Source organism: Myxine glutinosa, chromosome 7 (genome assembly GCF_964187855.1).
Source record: "Myxine glutinosa chromosome 7, kmMyxGlut1.1, whole genome shotgun sequence".
NCBI lineage: Eukaryota > Metazoa > Chordata > Myxini > Myxiniformes > Myxinidae > Myxine > Myxine glutinosa.
In genome coordinates this window covers 105,721,174-105,739,417 of record NC_136267.1, presented here as the reverse complement: position 1 = coordinate 105,739,417, position 18,244 = coordinate 105,721,174, and the positions used below count along the sequence as shown (strand labels likewise).

At 42.6% G+C, this 18,244-nt stretch overlaps 1 protein-coding gene across 3 annotated transcripts in view; it reads left to right on the top strand.

Moving 5' to 3' along the window:
• LOC137431604 (acid-sensing ion channel 1C) overlaps positions 1-13,749 on the top strand; it is a 203,968-nt gene extending 190,219 nt beyond the window's left edge. For all 3 annotated transcript variants that reach the window (XM_078782084.1, XM_078782086.1, XM_078782085.1), the window contains 4 exons: positions 7,467-7,620; positions 9,361-9,452; positions 12,348-12,427; positions 13,437-13,749. In XM_078782084.1, coding sequence (XP_078638210.1) covers positions 7,467-7,620; positions 9,361-9,452; positions 12,348-12,427; positions 13,437-13,508 — 398 coding nt within the window. In that variant the 3' untranslated portion in view covers positions 13,509-13,749. The remainder of the gene's footprint in view (positions 1-7,466; positions 7,621-9,360; positions 9,453-12,347; positions 12,428-13,436) is intronic.
• Positions 13,750-18,244: the final 4,495 nt, after the last annotated feature.

The window sequence follows — 18,244 nt, the reverse complement described above, 5'->3', positions numbered from 1 at the left end:
CCCTGCTCTGACGACCCAGCTCTTTCCTTTCCACCTCACCACGCAGCTCAGCTAAGCCTTTCAGCTCCTCTCTTGGACTCATCTCTCGTCTCCTGTGGGGGCGTCCCGCCGCGGGTTATATAGGCCCCGCCCCTCAACCTTTTCGAACCTCCCCCAAACGTTCTCTCTCCGCCCTCTCAAGCCAAACCCCTTGTTCATGGTTGGTCGAGTGGGGCTGGCTCACTCCTCCCCTCTCTGACGAGGTGGGGACCCGCCTTTCTTCCCCAACCCTGCCTCGTGGTCAATGGCGGATGAAGGGAAAACCGCCCAACATGCAGTTGGCAATGCGAATTGCAATTGACGAAAAGGGGGGAATGGAAGTGTTGGGAGTGGGAATGAAGGGAATCTATCTCTTTCACTGGTGCAATGGAGTACTTCAATTAATGGGAGACACAGCCTTACCCTAAAACACAGAATAAGAGATAACTATCAACAGGGGTATTCTATTATTTGGCTGACGTGTATGCTTGTGGACTAATTATGGGATGCCCTTTCACCTTTACACAGCTCCGGAGGCAGGGGGGCGCAGAATAAACAATAATAACAATAATAATAAAGCACACAATCAAACAAAATATACAGTTCTCATATCCGCAACAATATATATATATATATATATATATATATATATATATATATATATATATATATATATATATATATATATATATATATATATAATCGTTAGATTAAATAAGACGCGGACGTAGCTTCAGGACGTCGATCTTTAATTGTCGACAAGCTTTCGACCAACAAAGGTCTTCTTCTGAGTCGGCCCCAAGTTCAACGGAACTTCAGACTTCAGAACTTCAGACAAGAACTCAGACTTCCGTTGAACTTGGGGCCGACTCAGAAGAAGACCTTTGTTGGTCGAAAGCTTGTCGACAATTAAAGATCGACGTCCTGAAGCTACGTCCGCGTCTTATTTAATCTAACGATTATTTATTGACGCCCTGCTCGTACTTTGGAGTTTCTACTATTTCTTACAGTTATATATATATATATACTAGCAGAGGTACCCGGCTTTGCACGGGAGTGGGAGGAGGAGGGGAGGGGGAAGAGGAGGGGAGGGGAACGGGGGGGAGGGGGGAGGGGGAAGCGGGGGAGGAGGAGGGGAGGGGGAAGAGGAGGGGAGGGGAATGGGGGGAGGGGGAAGGGGGGGAGGGGGGGGGGGGAAGGGGGGAGGGAAGGGTGCGGGGGTGCCCAGGGGAAGAAGGGCCCCTCCCCTCCCCCTCCCCCCCTTTCCCCTCCCCCCCTCCCCTCCCCCTTCCCCCTCCCCCTCCCCCTCCCCCTTCCCCCTCCCCCTCCCCCCTCCCATCCCCTTCCCCCTCGTTCCCCTCCCCTTCTCTTCCCCCTCCCCTCCTCCTCCCCCTTCACACCAGGGGGGTTGACTCAGCCTGTCATCCCACCGAGGTCGGAAGTCGGAACTCATTGTCGTCAAATAAATGTAGCCTGTATGTTTCACTCTTTGTCACATGCCGTTGGTCCCATGTCAATCGGATGAAGTTGAAAAATTAACGTTACGAAGGTTCTCTGGGACGTACTGATTCCGAATAATGAAGTTGAAAAATTAACGTTCCGAAATACGCTAATTACGCTAACAGAAGCGCTGGAGGGAGCACTGCGCTCCCTCCCTTAGATTCCCTCCCTCTTCTGCTAGCGCTAATTACGCGTAACACACTAATTTTAAAACCCGAAGTTGTTTTAATTTTAAGGTGTGCTGTAGTCAGAAGCGCTAGAAGCGCTGCGCTCCCTCCCTTCGAATCCCTCTCTCTTCTGCCGCTTCTGCGCCGGCAATGCTTCTGCTACGCTAATTTTAAAACCCGAAATTTTTTAAATGTTTATGTCTCCGTGACATTCCTGGGACCATCCCGAGTCGAACAGTACTTTCCGCTCGCAAATCCGTCCACGGGTTCTCGAGATCTTAGAGATTGTAGACCCGAAGTTTTTTTAATTTTAAGGTGTGCTGTAGTCAGAAGCGCTAGAAGCGCTGCGCTCCCTCCCTTCGAATCCCTCTCTCTTCTGCTAGTGCTAATAATACGCTAATTTTAAAACCCGAAATTTTTTAAATGTTTATGTCTCCGTGACATTCCTGGGACCATCCCGAGTCGAACAGTACTTTCCGCTCGCAAATCCGTCCACGGGTTCTCGAGATCTTAGAGATCATAGATACATAGATCAGGACCAACTCTACTTTATATATATAGAAGGTGTGCTGTAGTCAGAAGCGCTAGAAGCGCTGCGCTCCCTCCCTTCGAATCCCTCTCTCTTCTGCTAGTGCTAATAATACGCTAATTTTAAAACCCGAAATTTTTTAAATGTTTATGTCTCCGTGACATTCCTGGGACCATCCCGAGTCGAACAGTACTTTCCGCTCGCAAATCCGTCCACGGGTTCTCGAGATCTTAGAGATCATAAATAGAGGCCAACTCTACTTTATATATATAGAAGGTGTGCTGTAGTCAGAAGCGCTAGAAGCGCTGCGCTCCCTCCCTTCGAATCCCTCTCTCTTCTGCTAGTGCTAATAATACGCTAATTTTAAAACCCGAAATTTTTTAAATGTTTATGTCTCCGTGACATTCCTGGGACCATCCCGAGTCGAACAGTACTTTCCGCTCGCAAATCCGTCCACGGGTTCTCGAGATCTTAGAGATCATAGATAGAGGCCAACTCTACTTTATATATATAGATATATATATATATATATATATATATATATATATATATATATATATATATATATATATATATATATATTATATATATATATATATATATATATATATGAGGGCCAGTCAATAAGTAACGTTAAAATGGCAATATGCAGACTTGGCATTTAATATGGAATTTTTTTTTTTCTTGACTTGGGTTTACTTTCTTAACTCAGTATATCAATCTGGTGAGTTTCTTTTACACTTTGGTGATTTATTTGTTAAAAGAACCATGTCACTGATTGTCTGTCGCAGCAAGAAGTCAACAACAGGATTATATCACAGGTGGCGTGGCAAAATGTACGGACAGGTGCATATGATGATTGGCTTCACAGTCGGGTATACAAGGGTTGTTGCGTTCTGTATTCGTGGAAAACAACTGCTGCACGTCTCCAAAAGTTATTGCCGCTTCCTCTGGAGATGGTCCGTCAACTCGACAATGCTGTTTGTCATGGAGTGGTGGCTTTACGAAATTACGGCATGAAACAGCGTGCTATTGCTCGGCAGTATGGCATCACTCAAGGTCAGGTGTCAAAGATCCTGAAATGAAATGCTCAGAGGGGTGTCCCTACTCCAATACCGAGGCCAGGACGTCCCCGCAGAACCACAAGGAGGGATGATCGCCAGCTGCACCGGTTAGTCCGCAATGGCCGTACCAAGTCAGCTAATCGGCTTCGGGCTGAGTGGCAGCAACTGACAAATGTGTCTGTATCCAGAAGGCTAGTCAACCAACGACTGGTTCAAGCAGGCTATCGTGCCAGGCGTCCCCTGAGAAAGCCACACCTGACCAGACAGCACCGCCAGTGCCGATTGCAGTGGACCAGAGAGCACCGTCAATGGCAGCCAGGACACGAGAATCACGTGATCTTCAGTGACGAGTCTAGATTTCTGGTCTATCGCCAAGATGGCCGCGTCCGAGTGCGCAGACAAGTGCATGAAGCCTCCAACAAAGATTGTATAGTGCCAAGAGTCCAAGCTGGAGGTGGTGGGGTGACCGTTTGGGCTGATTTTCATGCAGGGGGCAAAATTGACCTGGTTGTTCTGAATGGAAACCTGAACCAGTTCAAGTACAGGGCCATCCTGGAAGAAACATTGCTTCCATTTGCTCGTGCAGCCTTTCCAGGAAACTTTGTCTTCCTAGATGACAATGCACGGCCTCATCGTGCTCGCATGATCGAACACTTTCTTTCTGACCGTGGTGTAGAGCATATGGAGTGGCCTGCCATGTCCCCGGATATGAAACCGATCGAGAACTTGTGGGCAGAATTAACGCGTCAAATCGACCACTTGGACCAGCAGCCGACCTCTGTGCGTGAATTGCAGCAGGCTATTGTCACTGCATGGGAAGCGATTCCTGTCCAAACCTTGGCAAATCTTGTGAACAGCATGCCTCAATGTGTACGTGCTCTCCTGAATGCTCGTGGGGGTTACACGAAGTACTGAACTGTAATTTTACTGTCCGTAATCGCAGTCGTAATTTAACTTTTGTTTTTGTTAAAAAAAAATTTGGCCAATGTGCAAAATGAAGAGATACTTCTGGAAAACGTACAGAAGTTTAACACAGTACTGTCCATGAATTAAGTTCGATATCAGTTTACATCACTTTCAAGGATCAATTTATTTGTTTTGAAATGTCAAATGTGGTTTTTGTTTCTTTTAAAGGTCACATTAACAAAATCTAGAATAATTTCAACATAATTCCAATGAACTTTTGGTTCTAAGGCATCTTGAAAAGTAAATTCACCCCCACAAAAAAAATAATCCATATTAAATGCCAAGTCTGTATATTCGAGAATGTAATGTGTGTAGATACAGACGACATATGTTATATTTCTGGGTAAGAGTCATGTTTTGCCTGTTTTTATGTCTGACAACATTGAGCGTATGACGTCAGTGGAGCAATTCCAAGATGGCGGCTCCCTTAGAAGCATGCACAAGGGAGGTGCAACGTTCTGTCATCCATTTCTTGGGAAGTGAGGGTGTGAATCCCAGTGAAATCCATCGCAGATTGAAACTGCGATATGGTGACGCATGTTTATCGCTTCAGCAGGTGTACGACTGGGACAGGAAGTTTAAAAGTGGAGTGTCCAGTGCGGCAGACACTGCTCGCTCGGGCCAACCTCACACAGCCGACACACCAAAAATGGTTGCAGGAGTTGAGCGCGTACTAAGGGAAAACCGTCGCATTATGCTGGATGACATTGTCTCTGAATTGAACATTAGCTATGATTCAGGACATCATATAATCCCAAGGTGCTGAGGTTCTGCAAAGTGTCTTCAAGGTGGGTGCCTAGACAACTCCCACCCGAACTGAAAGAATGACGAGTAGACGCATGTGAAGAACTTCTGCGACGTTACAAAAAAGAAGGCGACACTTTCTTACAGTGTGTAGTGACTGGGGATGAAAGCTGGGTCCACTATTTTCAGCCAAAAATGAAGAGTGCAAGCAAAGAGTGGTGCCATTCAACTTCAACGAAGCCCAAAAACTTCCGCACACAGCCACCTGCTGGAAAAGTGATGCTGACGCTCTTCTGGGATAGCCGAGGCCCACTTGTAGAGCATTACATGCCCAGAGGGACCACAGTCACCAGTGCATCATATTGCGACCTCCTTAAAAATCATCTGAAACCAGCAATCAGATCAAAACGTGGTGGACTACTCACTACCGGTGTGACAATGCTGGGCCACATACTGCCTGCGCCTGCGCTACTGTTTGACAGGGACCACCCCCAGCCAGTGAGAACACAGACTACAACAACAAAACCACCTCCACTCCCAGAATCCACAGCCCCTCACCCACTAACTCACACACCAAACAAATAACCAATCGACCACCTACCCATACAACATGCACCACTCAAACAAAAACACATTCATGCAACACACACACCCACTCCTGCAACACACACACACACACACACACACACACACACACACACACACACACACACACACACACCATTCACACATCTCCATTTCTCTTCTGCGCTCAGTCAGTACCCCTTCAGGGCTGAAATGAACCACCACCCACAACCTCAACCTACACTGTTCGACGTGCCTCCATAAACTTCCTCCATATCCAAAGTGAGCCTTTCAAGGCAACCTGGGCCACTTTGTCACACATCCTCCTTCTTTCTGTCCCACACACTCCAAGCCGAGCAAGAAATGCAGAAAAGGAATTGCCAATATACCCTCTACACCCCACCTCAAATGACTGACAAGAAACTCGCCAACCCTTCTCCCGACACTTTGCCTCCAGCTGACTGTACTTTCCTCTCTTCCTCTTGTGCACCTCCTCCATGTTCTCTTCCCAAGGTACAGACAATTCCCCTAAGATGACCTGTCTTGTTGCACCTGACCAGATAACAATGTCGGGCCGCAACCTTGTCACACAGATCTCCTCTGGAAATACAAATTGTCGCTTTAGATCTGCCACTACCTGCCAATCACAAGCATCTGACAGCCCTCTTGCTTTCCACCTCCTCCTCTTTCCACCTCTTACCACTTGGCCCTCTTTGACAAACAACACCTCTCCCCCATCGGTCTCCTTCTCCACTCGTCTCTCTCTCGATCTCAGCACCTCTTGTTGCACCATCTGCACTACCACCGCCAGCACCTGATCATGCCGCCACCTGTATCTTCCTGTTGCCAATGCTACTGAACATCCACTCAGTGCAAGCTGCAGTGTTCCCAAACCTCCACACACACTCCATATATATATATAATCGAACCCCCTAACTTAATGAGGCAGTAAGACACATTGTCTCTGCCCTGCGGATCACCAGTCAGGAAGTTCGTAGCCAGGATTATTTAATTCAACCAAAGAAGCAAACTGACCCTATGACATGACACTGACGTCATGCTTTAAAATGGCAATAAATTGTATGCCAACTTTTTATGATGTTTTTAGGAAGATAAATTATGCCAACACATCACCTCCAAACAAGGATGCGTCCATTTCGCACTCAAGCCTTTGCAGACTGATTTAAAGCCCATGGTCAAGAATAGCCGAAAGCAGAGATGTCGATCTAGATTTCATCCTTGTTGTGGGCTCATCATCATTATTTATGACATTAGGCTCATTAATAAACCAAATCGGACCCCCTAACTTGACGAGGCAGCAGGTCACAGATCGAGTCCCATCATGAGACTGATAACTGGAAACCACCTCCTCAGATGGAGTGAAGTTTCCTGACTGTCCAAGCTGGCAACTCTACCTTGAGGGATTATATGCAAATGACACGTCTTGACCTGTTCAGAACCATGAACCCCTGTACCACATAAGACTTGTAACATGGTTTCTGATGAATAGGGTGCACCTGCTCTGCATCCACCCTGTTTAGGTATGCATGACATTTTCACAAGGTTTCTGATTTGTACCCAGAAAAGAAGAATTTAACATTAAAATCCACCTTTTAGCTTAGTCACAGTCTGAAAAAACGCAAAACTGCCCATTGCTCAACACAGGCTCTGTTTGTGACTTCTCTTTAATATTGTGAGTCAGTGTTTGTATATAAATCTTGTATATAAAACGATTGTTTGATTTCTCTCTTTCACATGTCTACATGTCTAGTCTTCTGACAAATGATCCCTCATGCTTGCAATTACAACCTAACCCCTCCTTATTCTTGTGTCATATATAAAAAGAAAGCTGTGTTGGGTTCGTCAGTTTAATGCTTGCTGCTATTTTGTTTTGTACCCAATTTTCCTTTTAAGATTTTTTGACAGAAAAGGACAGTGACTATTGTCTTTGCAAAACTCCTTGCAACTTGACACGTTACGCAAAAGAGCTTTCAATGGTCAAAATACCCAGCAAAGCATCTGCAAAATACCTGGCTTCAAAATACAACAGAACAGAAGAATACATCAGGTAAAATAATCATTATTGTTTTAAATACATTATTTATTATTGTATATTTTCTATTCATTCCTTGAAAAATTGTTTCCTTATCGAGTTCCTTTCCAATTATTACCGTATTTTAATGTCACAACATCATTGCGACCCTTGCACTAAAAGCATGACTTTGTTGATTACCTCCACCACCAAAGGTGGTTTTCACCCCTGTCTGTCTGTTGGTTGGTTGGTTTGTCTGTCTGTTTGTGCGCAGTACTACATCTACATCGTTGCACGTAGCATCGCCATACTTTACACACATATTTGCCTGCTCTGGAATAGAATGTGCCCAATTTTTAACTCTCTAGGCCCAAGGTCAAGCTCAAGGTCACCCAAAACGTGAAATCAGGGGGGGGTCGAGTTTTCATTCAAAATATATTTCAAACCACTATAACTCTAAAAGTACAAGAGATATGCATACACTTACTGTTACTGACATATAGGAAGCCACATACGACATTTAATTTGGCACCATGACCTTTGACCTTGAGTGACCTTGAAAGGTCAAACTCAAGGTCAATAAAAAAGTACATTCCGGCAAGTCCTCGGTCTCACCGATTTCTAGTTTGCTTGTCTGTCTGACTGTCTGTCTGTAAACAAAATATATCAAAAAAGTTGTGGACGGATTCGGACGAAATTTAGCAGAGATAGTGAATGTGGCACAGAGGAAACGATTAGATTTTGGAGAAGAATCGGATTCGGCTACCAGAATTTTTAAAGTGATTCTTCACCATTGGGAGATCGGGCCAAAAACGATACATAGCAGGATATCTCAAAAAGTTGTGGATGGATTTGGACGAAACTTCGTGGACCGGTTGGGTGTTTCTCAAGGACAAATAGATTCGATTTTGATGAATATCTTAATACGGATTCGTATACGAGAAATCTTTGATTTTTAAGTGATTCTTCACCATTGATTGTTGGGATAAAACCGAAACATAGCACGATATCTCATAAAGTTATTGACGGATTTGGACAAAACTTGGTAGACTGATTGGGTGTGTGACGAGGACGAATCGATTCGATTTTGTTGAAGATCTGAATATGGATTCGGATACAATAATTATTTAATTTTTAAGTGATTCTTCACCATTGAGAGATCGGGGGAGAAAGCGATATATAACATGATATTTTAAAAGTTATGGACGAGTTATGAATAAACCTGGTGGAGGAGTTAGTTATTTGACAAGAAGAAGCCGATTAGATTTTGGTTCAGGTCCGAATCCAGATCCGGCCCATCATTGGGATACAAAACAAACTGTTCATTCTGGCGGAGGTAGGTGGTATGTATGGTATGTGCCGTTCTAGTTTGCCGGTATATGCACAGTTTGCAAATGTGTCAATAGTCTGACATCGTATGAGATTTGCAAAAAGCTAATCATAATTCTTATTCAATTGTTGTTGTCACATCCAGTCCTAATTTGCTTGATATTGTTTTTTTGCTGGAATCAAATGCTCCTTTAAAAGCAATTGCTCCTCTAAAACTAAAAAAGAGCTTTTTATTCCATGCATTATTTAAATCGCTTTCGAACGCAAGATTTTTCTTTCAACTTTACAGGTGAGGCAGAAATGTTAACATGGAGATCTTATTATCTTGTCAGTAAATTGATGAAGCTTGGTGGAAGGTTTGAAAATCGTCCGAAAGTTCCAGTGTATTTCTTGGAAAGTTCTGGAAGCAAGTTGTTGTTTTTTCCAAGTTTGTTTTTTCTTCTTCAGGGAGAACATTCTCCTCTTGGACGTTTTCTTTGAAGCTCTGAACTATGAGAGAATCGAACAAAAGAAGGCATATGTGGTGGCAAGTCTGCTCGGTATACAAATATTCTCTATTCTTCATTCTCTAAATTTTTCCTCAGTTTTTTTTTTGTATACAACATCGAGGCTCATGTAAGAACTAACATCAATCACAAAAAAAACAAAAAACGAACACATTAAACATAAGATAAAGGGAGCGGGAGACAAGATGGGGAGAGAGAAGGAAGCACACAAGTACAACATTTGAGAGCAGGGACATCGGGAGATCTGTGGGAGGGAGAGGGCTTGGGGTGGGGGGGGGAGTTGGAAGAGGTATAAAACACATGGTCACTGCTAGAACTTCCAGGAAAGAAAAAAGTCGGTATTTCAAAAAAAGTGGATTTGGGGTTAATTAACGGCGGTAGAAGAGATCAAGGTTTTGGATGGGGGAAGACAAGCGATGGTGGTGTTCATTGCACCATTATTCAGAGTCTTTTAATAGTATTATGTGATCATGTACAAGTTTATGAAGTTTGAGTATGGACAAGGTAATACGATCCTTGAACATTATTGATAAATTTGTTTACCTATTATCCATTAAAAGTTATCCCGAGGACCTTTTAGTCAACCAGAGTTTGGACTGATTCCACATGTAGACGAAACCAGGTGGTGCAGGCAGGTACCGCCTTCTTTGAATGTAACTAGTGAGGCCATCAAGTTGTAATTAACAATCCATTCAAATCTGTTGCTTACTCTTGGTCGAGGACAAGCTCAATTTACAGAAACTTCGAATCAAAATCCTTGATGATAAGTGTGGGTCAGATTAGAGCTGGACCTTTTTTTATAAAAGGAATAGTAATGGATATGAATATCGGGTTTTCTCATACTCTTGATAAAAACATTGGGTTGCTTACGACAAGTCGTTAACATCCTGATTGAGAGCTAGGTTACCACTCTTGCCACCCTCCAAGATACCAGGTTACCACCCTGTTACGTTACCGTGTCCTTTGGGTTAGTATAGGATTTTGGAAGTTAATCAGGGCACGCAATGCCTAACTCTTGCCAAAGATACTGTGGGATATCTAATGACTATCAGCATATGGGACTGCTAGCTTATTACCCTCGCCTGAGGAGAGGGTATTGCATTTGAGTCCGTTTGTTTGTTTGTTTGTCTGTTTGTTTGTCTGTTTGTCCGCACAGAATAAATATGATTTTCTCTTCAACCGTTGGTCCGATTGACAGGGAATTTTCACCATAGGTGCAACTCCACCTGTATAATTTTATTTATGAAAATTATGACATCATAGGTCACGTGGTTCGGCCGCCAGCTTGGAAAAACCGGAAAAAAATTGCACCTCTATATCTCCGAAAGCGCTGAATAGAAAAAAATTGAGACATGGCTCATTGTAAAGAACTCTCCATGAATGAATGATCGTTTTAAGGCCATTTTCCCCGCTGGAGCGGGGGTTAGCCTTGCGAGCCCCATGACAATCATGGTTCCCTGTTTGAGGCAATGTTTTTATGGCCGGATGCCCTTCCTGACGCCAACCCTTGGTCGCCTCTTACGATGCGCAGGGATACGGTGTACCTATTCTAAGCCGGGGTACACACCGGGATCATTCATCCCAGCAAGCTGGTACTCAATTTGCCGACCTCGGAAGGATGACAGGCTGAGTCAACCCCCCTGGCGTTAATTCAGCGATCGACCGGGATTCGAACCCAGGATCCTAGGATCCCAAGCCGGCACCCTAACCGCTAAGCCAACAACACAACAAGCCGCCAACACCAGGCACAAACACCAACACCAGGCTCTCCCCGGGGAATACAATATGTTAATGAAGATGTCATAGGTGCCTCCATTATGACGTCATAATTCGACAAGTGCAAAACTTCATCCGATTAAGATGAAATTTATTGAGCATAATCTGGGAATAAATTAGTTTAGAAAAAAAAAAATGATGACGTCATCGGTCACGTGGTTTGGCCGCCATATTTGTTTCAACACAAAAGTCTTAAAAACCACTGAAAATACATCCTGGTGAGGGTTTGCAATCTCTGATTGCTCTTTTTCTTGTTGTTCCTGCAATGGATGGCACAGTCATTGATGCAGCTAGCCTGACAGCCTCTAATGTACAGTATATATATTAACATTCTTTGAGTGAATTTGCCTTTATAGTTTTGGTGACCATTGTTCATAATCATGTTTGCTACTTTCATGCATGTGCTGAATGAGAAAGTGGCAAGTGAAATAACAAATACAGGTGGAACAGCAAATAATGATGACATTTATAGTCAATGAAATTATTAACCTGGTGAAATTACGGATTTGTTATAAAGTATTTTGAACCACCCAAATATTTCTGGTTATGCATGGAGCATATTTTGGAGCCCCATCGTTTGCAGAGAATGAAGCTACCTGTCCGTTAACAATACAGCATGTTTTATTTCCTCGGAATCTCTCGACAATTTTGTATTTTCTTATTTTTCATACATGTGGCGAAAATTCAGCACAGCCAAGTCATTGGCAATTTTCAGTTTTGATTTGTGTTGTAAGTTTAGTTCTGTTTCCAAAACGTTTTCAGTTTGTTTAATGTATAAAGAAGATATAGTATTGGTGTTTAATTTTTTTATGACCCATCATCTTCAGCTCTGGGTGCTGCATCGCTGGTTCAATGGAATTGCTTTAAAACCTCTCACGTCACTTTGATTGGTAGTCGCCTGATGGAGTGGCTTTATTACTTTTGTTTTATTTTGGTTTCTTTGTGTTTTTTATCTTTGGTAGGTAGACCTGAAATTGTTACTAAACAATTTGTGAACCACAAAAATCAGCAATAATAAAAACAAATATTTCATCAGATCTATGCAGATTGTAGAGTTATTCTTTATTTTTATTTTTTCATGAGAAGTAAAAACAAAAGTTTCCACAAGTTTTATTCCTAGTTGTGTGTTTTGCACATGTCATGATTCTGCAGGTGACATTGGTGGTCAGATGGGTCTGTTCCTTGGAGCAAGCATTCTTACTATTCTTGAAATAATCGACTACTTATACGAGGTGACTTTCCATGTCAGTGTATGTTTGTTTGATAACTGTAAGTTTATCTTTCATCCGAAAGACTTTTAAAAGAGTATTTATTCTCTCTCTCTCTCTCTCTCTACCTCTGTCTCTCTCTGTCTCTCTCTTCCTCTCGCTACCTCTCTCTCCCTACCCCTCTCTCTCTCTCTCTCTCTCTCTCTTTCTCTCTCTCTCTCTCTCTCTCTCTCTCTCTCTCTCTCTCTCTCTCTCTCTCTCTCTTTCTTTCTCTCTCTCTCTCTCTCTCTCCCTCTCTTTCTCTCTCTCTCTCACTCTCACTCTCACTCTCACTCTCTCTCACTCTCTCTCTCTCTCTCTCTCTCTCTCTCTCTCTCACTCTCTCACTCTCTCACTCTCTCTCTCTCTCTGTCTCTCTCTCTCTCACTCTCTCACTCTCTCTCACTCTCTCACTCTCTCACTCTCTCTCTCACTCTCTCACTCTCTCTCTCACTAATCTGTACTAATAACAGTTAACATAGTTACATTATAACTTTGTAGATTATAACTTTGTATAAATAAAAAAAAACTTTGTAGATGAGAACGTGGAAAAATGCTGAGTAAGGTTCATTTTATTAGGATTGATTTGTTAAAAGACGAATGTGGAAATTTCATAATGATGATTAGGGAACACACATTGCTGTGCAAAAGTCTTAGACACGTTCATGAGTTACAATGTATGGATGTGATGAGCATTTTATAATGTAACTTTTTTTTTTCTTTTGTTCTTTTTTTATATATAGTTACATTATAAAATGCTCATCACATCCATACATTGTAACTCATGAACGTGTCTAAGACTTTTGCACAGCAATGTGTGTTCCCTAATCATCATTATGAAATTTCCACATTCGTCTTTTAACAAATCAATCCTAATAAAATGAACCTTACTCAGCATTTTTCCACGTTCTCATGTGCAAAGTTTTTTTTCTTCCTTTTTTCTTTGTGTTAGCCCTGACCGTGCGTGGGTGTGCACATGTGTGTGTTTTGCAAGATGATCAAATGCAAGATCTTCCAGTGTTGCAAGAAGAACAAAAATGAAAAGGAGAGCATGGTAACAACCTAGTAAATCTTGTAAATATTAGTCATTTGATCTTTTACATTACTTTGGGCCTATGCACCATTCATCTGTATCAACGTTACCATTTTGTGAGATGATCGAAACGCACCAATGAAATTGCATCTGCTCAAAGATTCGACCTGTCTGTCTGACCAAGTAGTTTGAACACTTGCCGCGAATCGAAGTGAAGCTTCGTACTTTTACTTGTTATTGTGGCACAAGTGGGAATAAACCATTTTATACGTAACACCCATTAGTCTTTTGTTTCTGATGATGCATCAACCTTGTGCTGCCCTGTGAAGTGGTCTTCAGGTCTACAGAGCCTGTGGATTCACAAATCCCATAACTAAACAAACCGTTTGACTAAAAGGCCTTAGTGCGATCCAATAAGTGATACGTTTGGGTCAAACAACTCCTTCAGGTATTGTTTCACATCAACAAATTCGTATTCGACAAACTACCTCGTGTAATTTTACCTTCAAACAGATGGATGTGGTAAAGCGTGTTAAATCGTAAACTCTATTGATTATTTAGTATCTAAACTTGAGGCATTTAAATCTTTGGACATAATGGGGAAAATGGTTTTTATGAGGTGAATTATAATTGATGAGGTGAGGTAGTATGCTGCAGGTACCCATAAGTGGTAGCAGTGAGCACTCCTGCCTTGTCAGGTTTACATTAAGGCTGAATAAAGTTTTGAATTATAACTTTCTCAGCTGCAATTTCATCTCCTTTCAACTATGGCAATTGCAAGCAGTTCAGTTGTGATGGCAGACACCATGTGTTGCTTTAAGGTGGCCATTTGGCTGTCCTGGCAATTTTATCTTAATCATCATAGCAGCAAAGCTGTCTCTATTTCATATCTCAGGTAGATGACAGGCTCACTAATAAGGCTGGACTGTATGGAAGATGAGTTGGAACCTCCCAAACAATCTCCGCAAAGGTAGTACCGAAAGTGCTCACAATTGCTTGTCTCACTTCATTAAATAACAAGTTACATGAGGCACTGTGCATCGAGGTATTTTTTCCACGTTAAAGATAACTCACGTGATTTCAGTGGTTAAGATTGCAAAACACTATTGTCATACGCTTTCTCGCTACTCCCTCAATCTCATATTTTGGTGGTTGAGACCAAAAAGCTTTTCATTTCAAGTCGACTTGCTTTGTCTCCGGTGGTAAAATGATGGAGAAATCTTCTTCAAGAATTTAATTCCAATCTTATATTATTGCATTCCAGGAACTCTTTTGCAATAACTACATGAGTTTCCTTTTGATGAACCTCTAGTGTTTTGTTTCCCACCTTGCCCCTCACCTTGTTGAATTCCAAGTGAGAATGAATGAGTCTCCAGACTTGCAGATATCCACCATCTCTTATCTTCCCCCATCCAAAACCTTGATCTTTTATACCCCCGCTAATTCACCCCAGATACACTTTTTTGAAATTCCAACTTCTTTCCTGGAAGTCCTTGCAGTGTCCATACGTTTTATACCTCTCCCACCTCCCCCCCAAGCCCTCCCCCTCCCACATTTCTCTCGATGTCCCTGCTCTCAAATGTTGTGTTTGTGTCCTTCCCCCTCTCTCCCCATCTTGTATGCCGCTCCCCTTATTTTTTGTGTTTTATGTGTCGCTTTGACTTTTTGTGTGATTAATGTTAGCTCTTTCACGAGCCTCGATCTTGTATACAAAAAAAAACAAAATAATCCAATTATTCTGTTCTTTTGCATATAGTAAATTGGTGACTCTGCAAGATTAGCTGTTCAACACATTTTTGTTCACTTTGAGTGACAGAAGTTTGTTGCAAGTGGGAATGCTCATCATAGCTTAAAGGCAATATTTCAACTATCTGCACCTTTTGAACACAGCATGCTGCTGCAAATTCTTAGCGGTTCGGGTGCCGGCTTGGGATCCTAGGATCCTGGGTTCTAATCCCGGTTGATCGCTGAATTAACACCAAGGGGGTTGACTCAGCCTGTCATACTTCCGAGGTCGGCAAATTGAGTACCAGTTCACTGGTAATTCCCTGTGTGTCGCAAAAGGCGACTAACAGGGTTGGCGGCAGGAAGGGCATCCGGCCATAAAACTTTGCTTCAAAAAGAGGACCACGGTGCCCGAAAAAGGCCAACCCCTGCTCCGTGGGGAAAAATGGCCTCAAAAGGTGGTCTCTCTCATGCTCCTGCAAATTGGTTCAGCATGCTCCTGCAAAAGCATTCTCTTGCAAATTGTGTGCAATCTCCTGTGAATTTCTGCTGGTGTTATGTTTTCTTTCACAAATAACTTAGCGATCGACTTCTCTTCCAGAGCACACCTGACTGTTGGTCGCCATCTTGGTTTTACTCAGAATACTTTCACAAACATCGATGTCATTTCCACTGCATTACTTTTTTGGGGTAGATAATATAATAATGCCCAAAATTTCAGCAATGAACTCATATTCTTACGTTTTACAATTGAAGATCCAAATCATCCTTGATTTGTCCTCCTACGATTTGTTTTAAAGAACAAAATTTAAAGCCTGTAACACCTTTTATATAGTACGATAATGACAAGAAGCAGCTTTTTTTTTGTATACAAGATTGAGGCTCGTGTAAGAGCTAACATTAATCACAAAAAGACAAACTGACACATAAAACATATGATAAAGGGAGTGGGAGACAACATGGAAAGCAGGGACATCAGGAGATCTGTGGGAGGGAGAGGGCTAGGGTGGAGGAGGCATGGGAAAGGGGGGGGGAGGGGGGGCGAGGTAAAAAAAAAAACACAGGATTGAAGAGAGTGAGGGAGTTTGTTCCAGAGGTGGGAGAAAAGAGGAATGAAAGAGTGAAGGTGAGCAGAGAGTCTTTATTTTGGCAGTTTAACCGTAAGAGGGTTGCTGGCAGATCTTGTGCGACCTGTAGGAATATTTGGGGGACAGAGCCCAGAGAGAGCTGGGGGAGCAAGGCCGGAGAGGATACGGTAGAAGACAGAAAGACCACCTACATGTCTGCGGCGAGTGAGTGAAAGGCCCTCGGAGATAGATTCATCACGGGAGATTCCAATGATTCTGAACGCTTTGGTTTCAACAGCGTGAAGCTGAGCTAGGTGTGAGGCAGGAGCACCAGCCCAGAGGGGAGCACAGTAAAGCCTGAAGCATTTAACGGAAGTGTTTTTCATAGCGTTTGAATGGCAAAATTATGTTGTCTACATCCCATTGATGAAATGTTAACAGAGAGTATATAAATGAAAGTGTCTGTGTAGTTGGTAATGACACCTGATGTTGTCGTGACAGGTGAAACAGACAACGATACTGTTAGTGTCAGATGTAATTTCCCCTGAAATTGATCCAGTTACTGCATATACAGTGCATTCAGAAAGTATTCACACCCCTTCACTTTTTTCACATTTTGTTATGTTGCAGCCTTATGCTGAAATCGTTTAAATTCATTTTTTCCCTCATCAATCTACACTCAATACCCCATAATGACAAAGAGAAAACAGGATTTTAGAAAGTTTTCCAAATTTATTAAAAAGAAAAAACTGAAATATCACATTTACATAAGTATTCAGACCCTTTGCTATGACACTTGAAATTTAGCTCAGGTGCCTCCCATTTCTCTTGATCATGTTTGAGATGTTTCTACACCTTGATTGGAGTCCACCTGTGGTAAATTCAATTGATTGGACCTGATTTGGAAAGGTACACACCTGTCTATATAAGACCTCACAGCTGACAATGCATATCAGAGCAAAAACCAAGCCATGAGGTCGAAGGAACTACCTGCAGAGCTCAGATAGGATTGTGTCGAGGTACAGATCTGGAGAAGCCTACAAAAAAATTCTGCTGCATTGAAGGTTCCTAAGAGCACAGTGGCCTCCATAATTCTTAAATGGAAGAACTTTGGAACAACCAGGACTTCCTAGAGCTGGCCACCCGGCCAAACTGAGCAATCAGGGGAGAAGGGTCTTGGTAAGAGAGGTGACCAAGAACCCGATGGTCACTCTGGCTGAGCTCCAGAGATCCTGTGTGGAGATGGGAGAAACTTCCAGGAGGACAACCATCACTGCATCACTCCACCGATCTGGGCTTTATGGCAGAGTGGCCAGACGGAAGCCTCTCCTCAGTGAAAGACACATGAAAGCCCACAGAATCTTGTTTCTCACAGTCTGAGAGTCCTTTCGGTGCTTTTTTGCAAACTCCAAGCGGGATTTCAGTTCCTTCGACCTCATGGCTTGGTTTTTGCTCTGATATGCATTGTCAGCTGTGAGACCTTACATAGAAAGGTGTGTGCCTTTCCAAATCATGTCCAATCAATTGAATTTGCCACAGGTGGACTCCAATCAAGGTGTAGAAACATCTCAAAGATGATCAAGAGAAATGGGAGGCACCTGAGCTAAATTTCAAGTGTCATAGCAAAGGGTATGAATACTTATGTCAATGTGAAATTTCATTTTTTAATTTTTAATAAATTTGCAAAACTTTCTAAAATCCTGTTTTCTCTTTGTCATTATGGGGTATTGAGTGTAGATTGATGAGGGAAAAAATGAATTTAAACGATTTCAGCATAAGGCTGCAACATAACAAAATGTGAAAAAAGTGAAGGGGTCTGAATACTTTCTGAATGCGCTGTATATGCACCACTTCGGCACCCACTCATTCCCGAGCAGGTAAATATATATATTTGTGGTGCACATAATTAATCGTCTCAATTCTTCTATCCGAATGCCATCAGCTAATCATTCAAATCTGACTGAGGACAATATATTT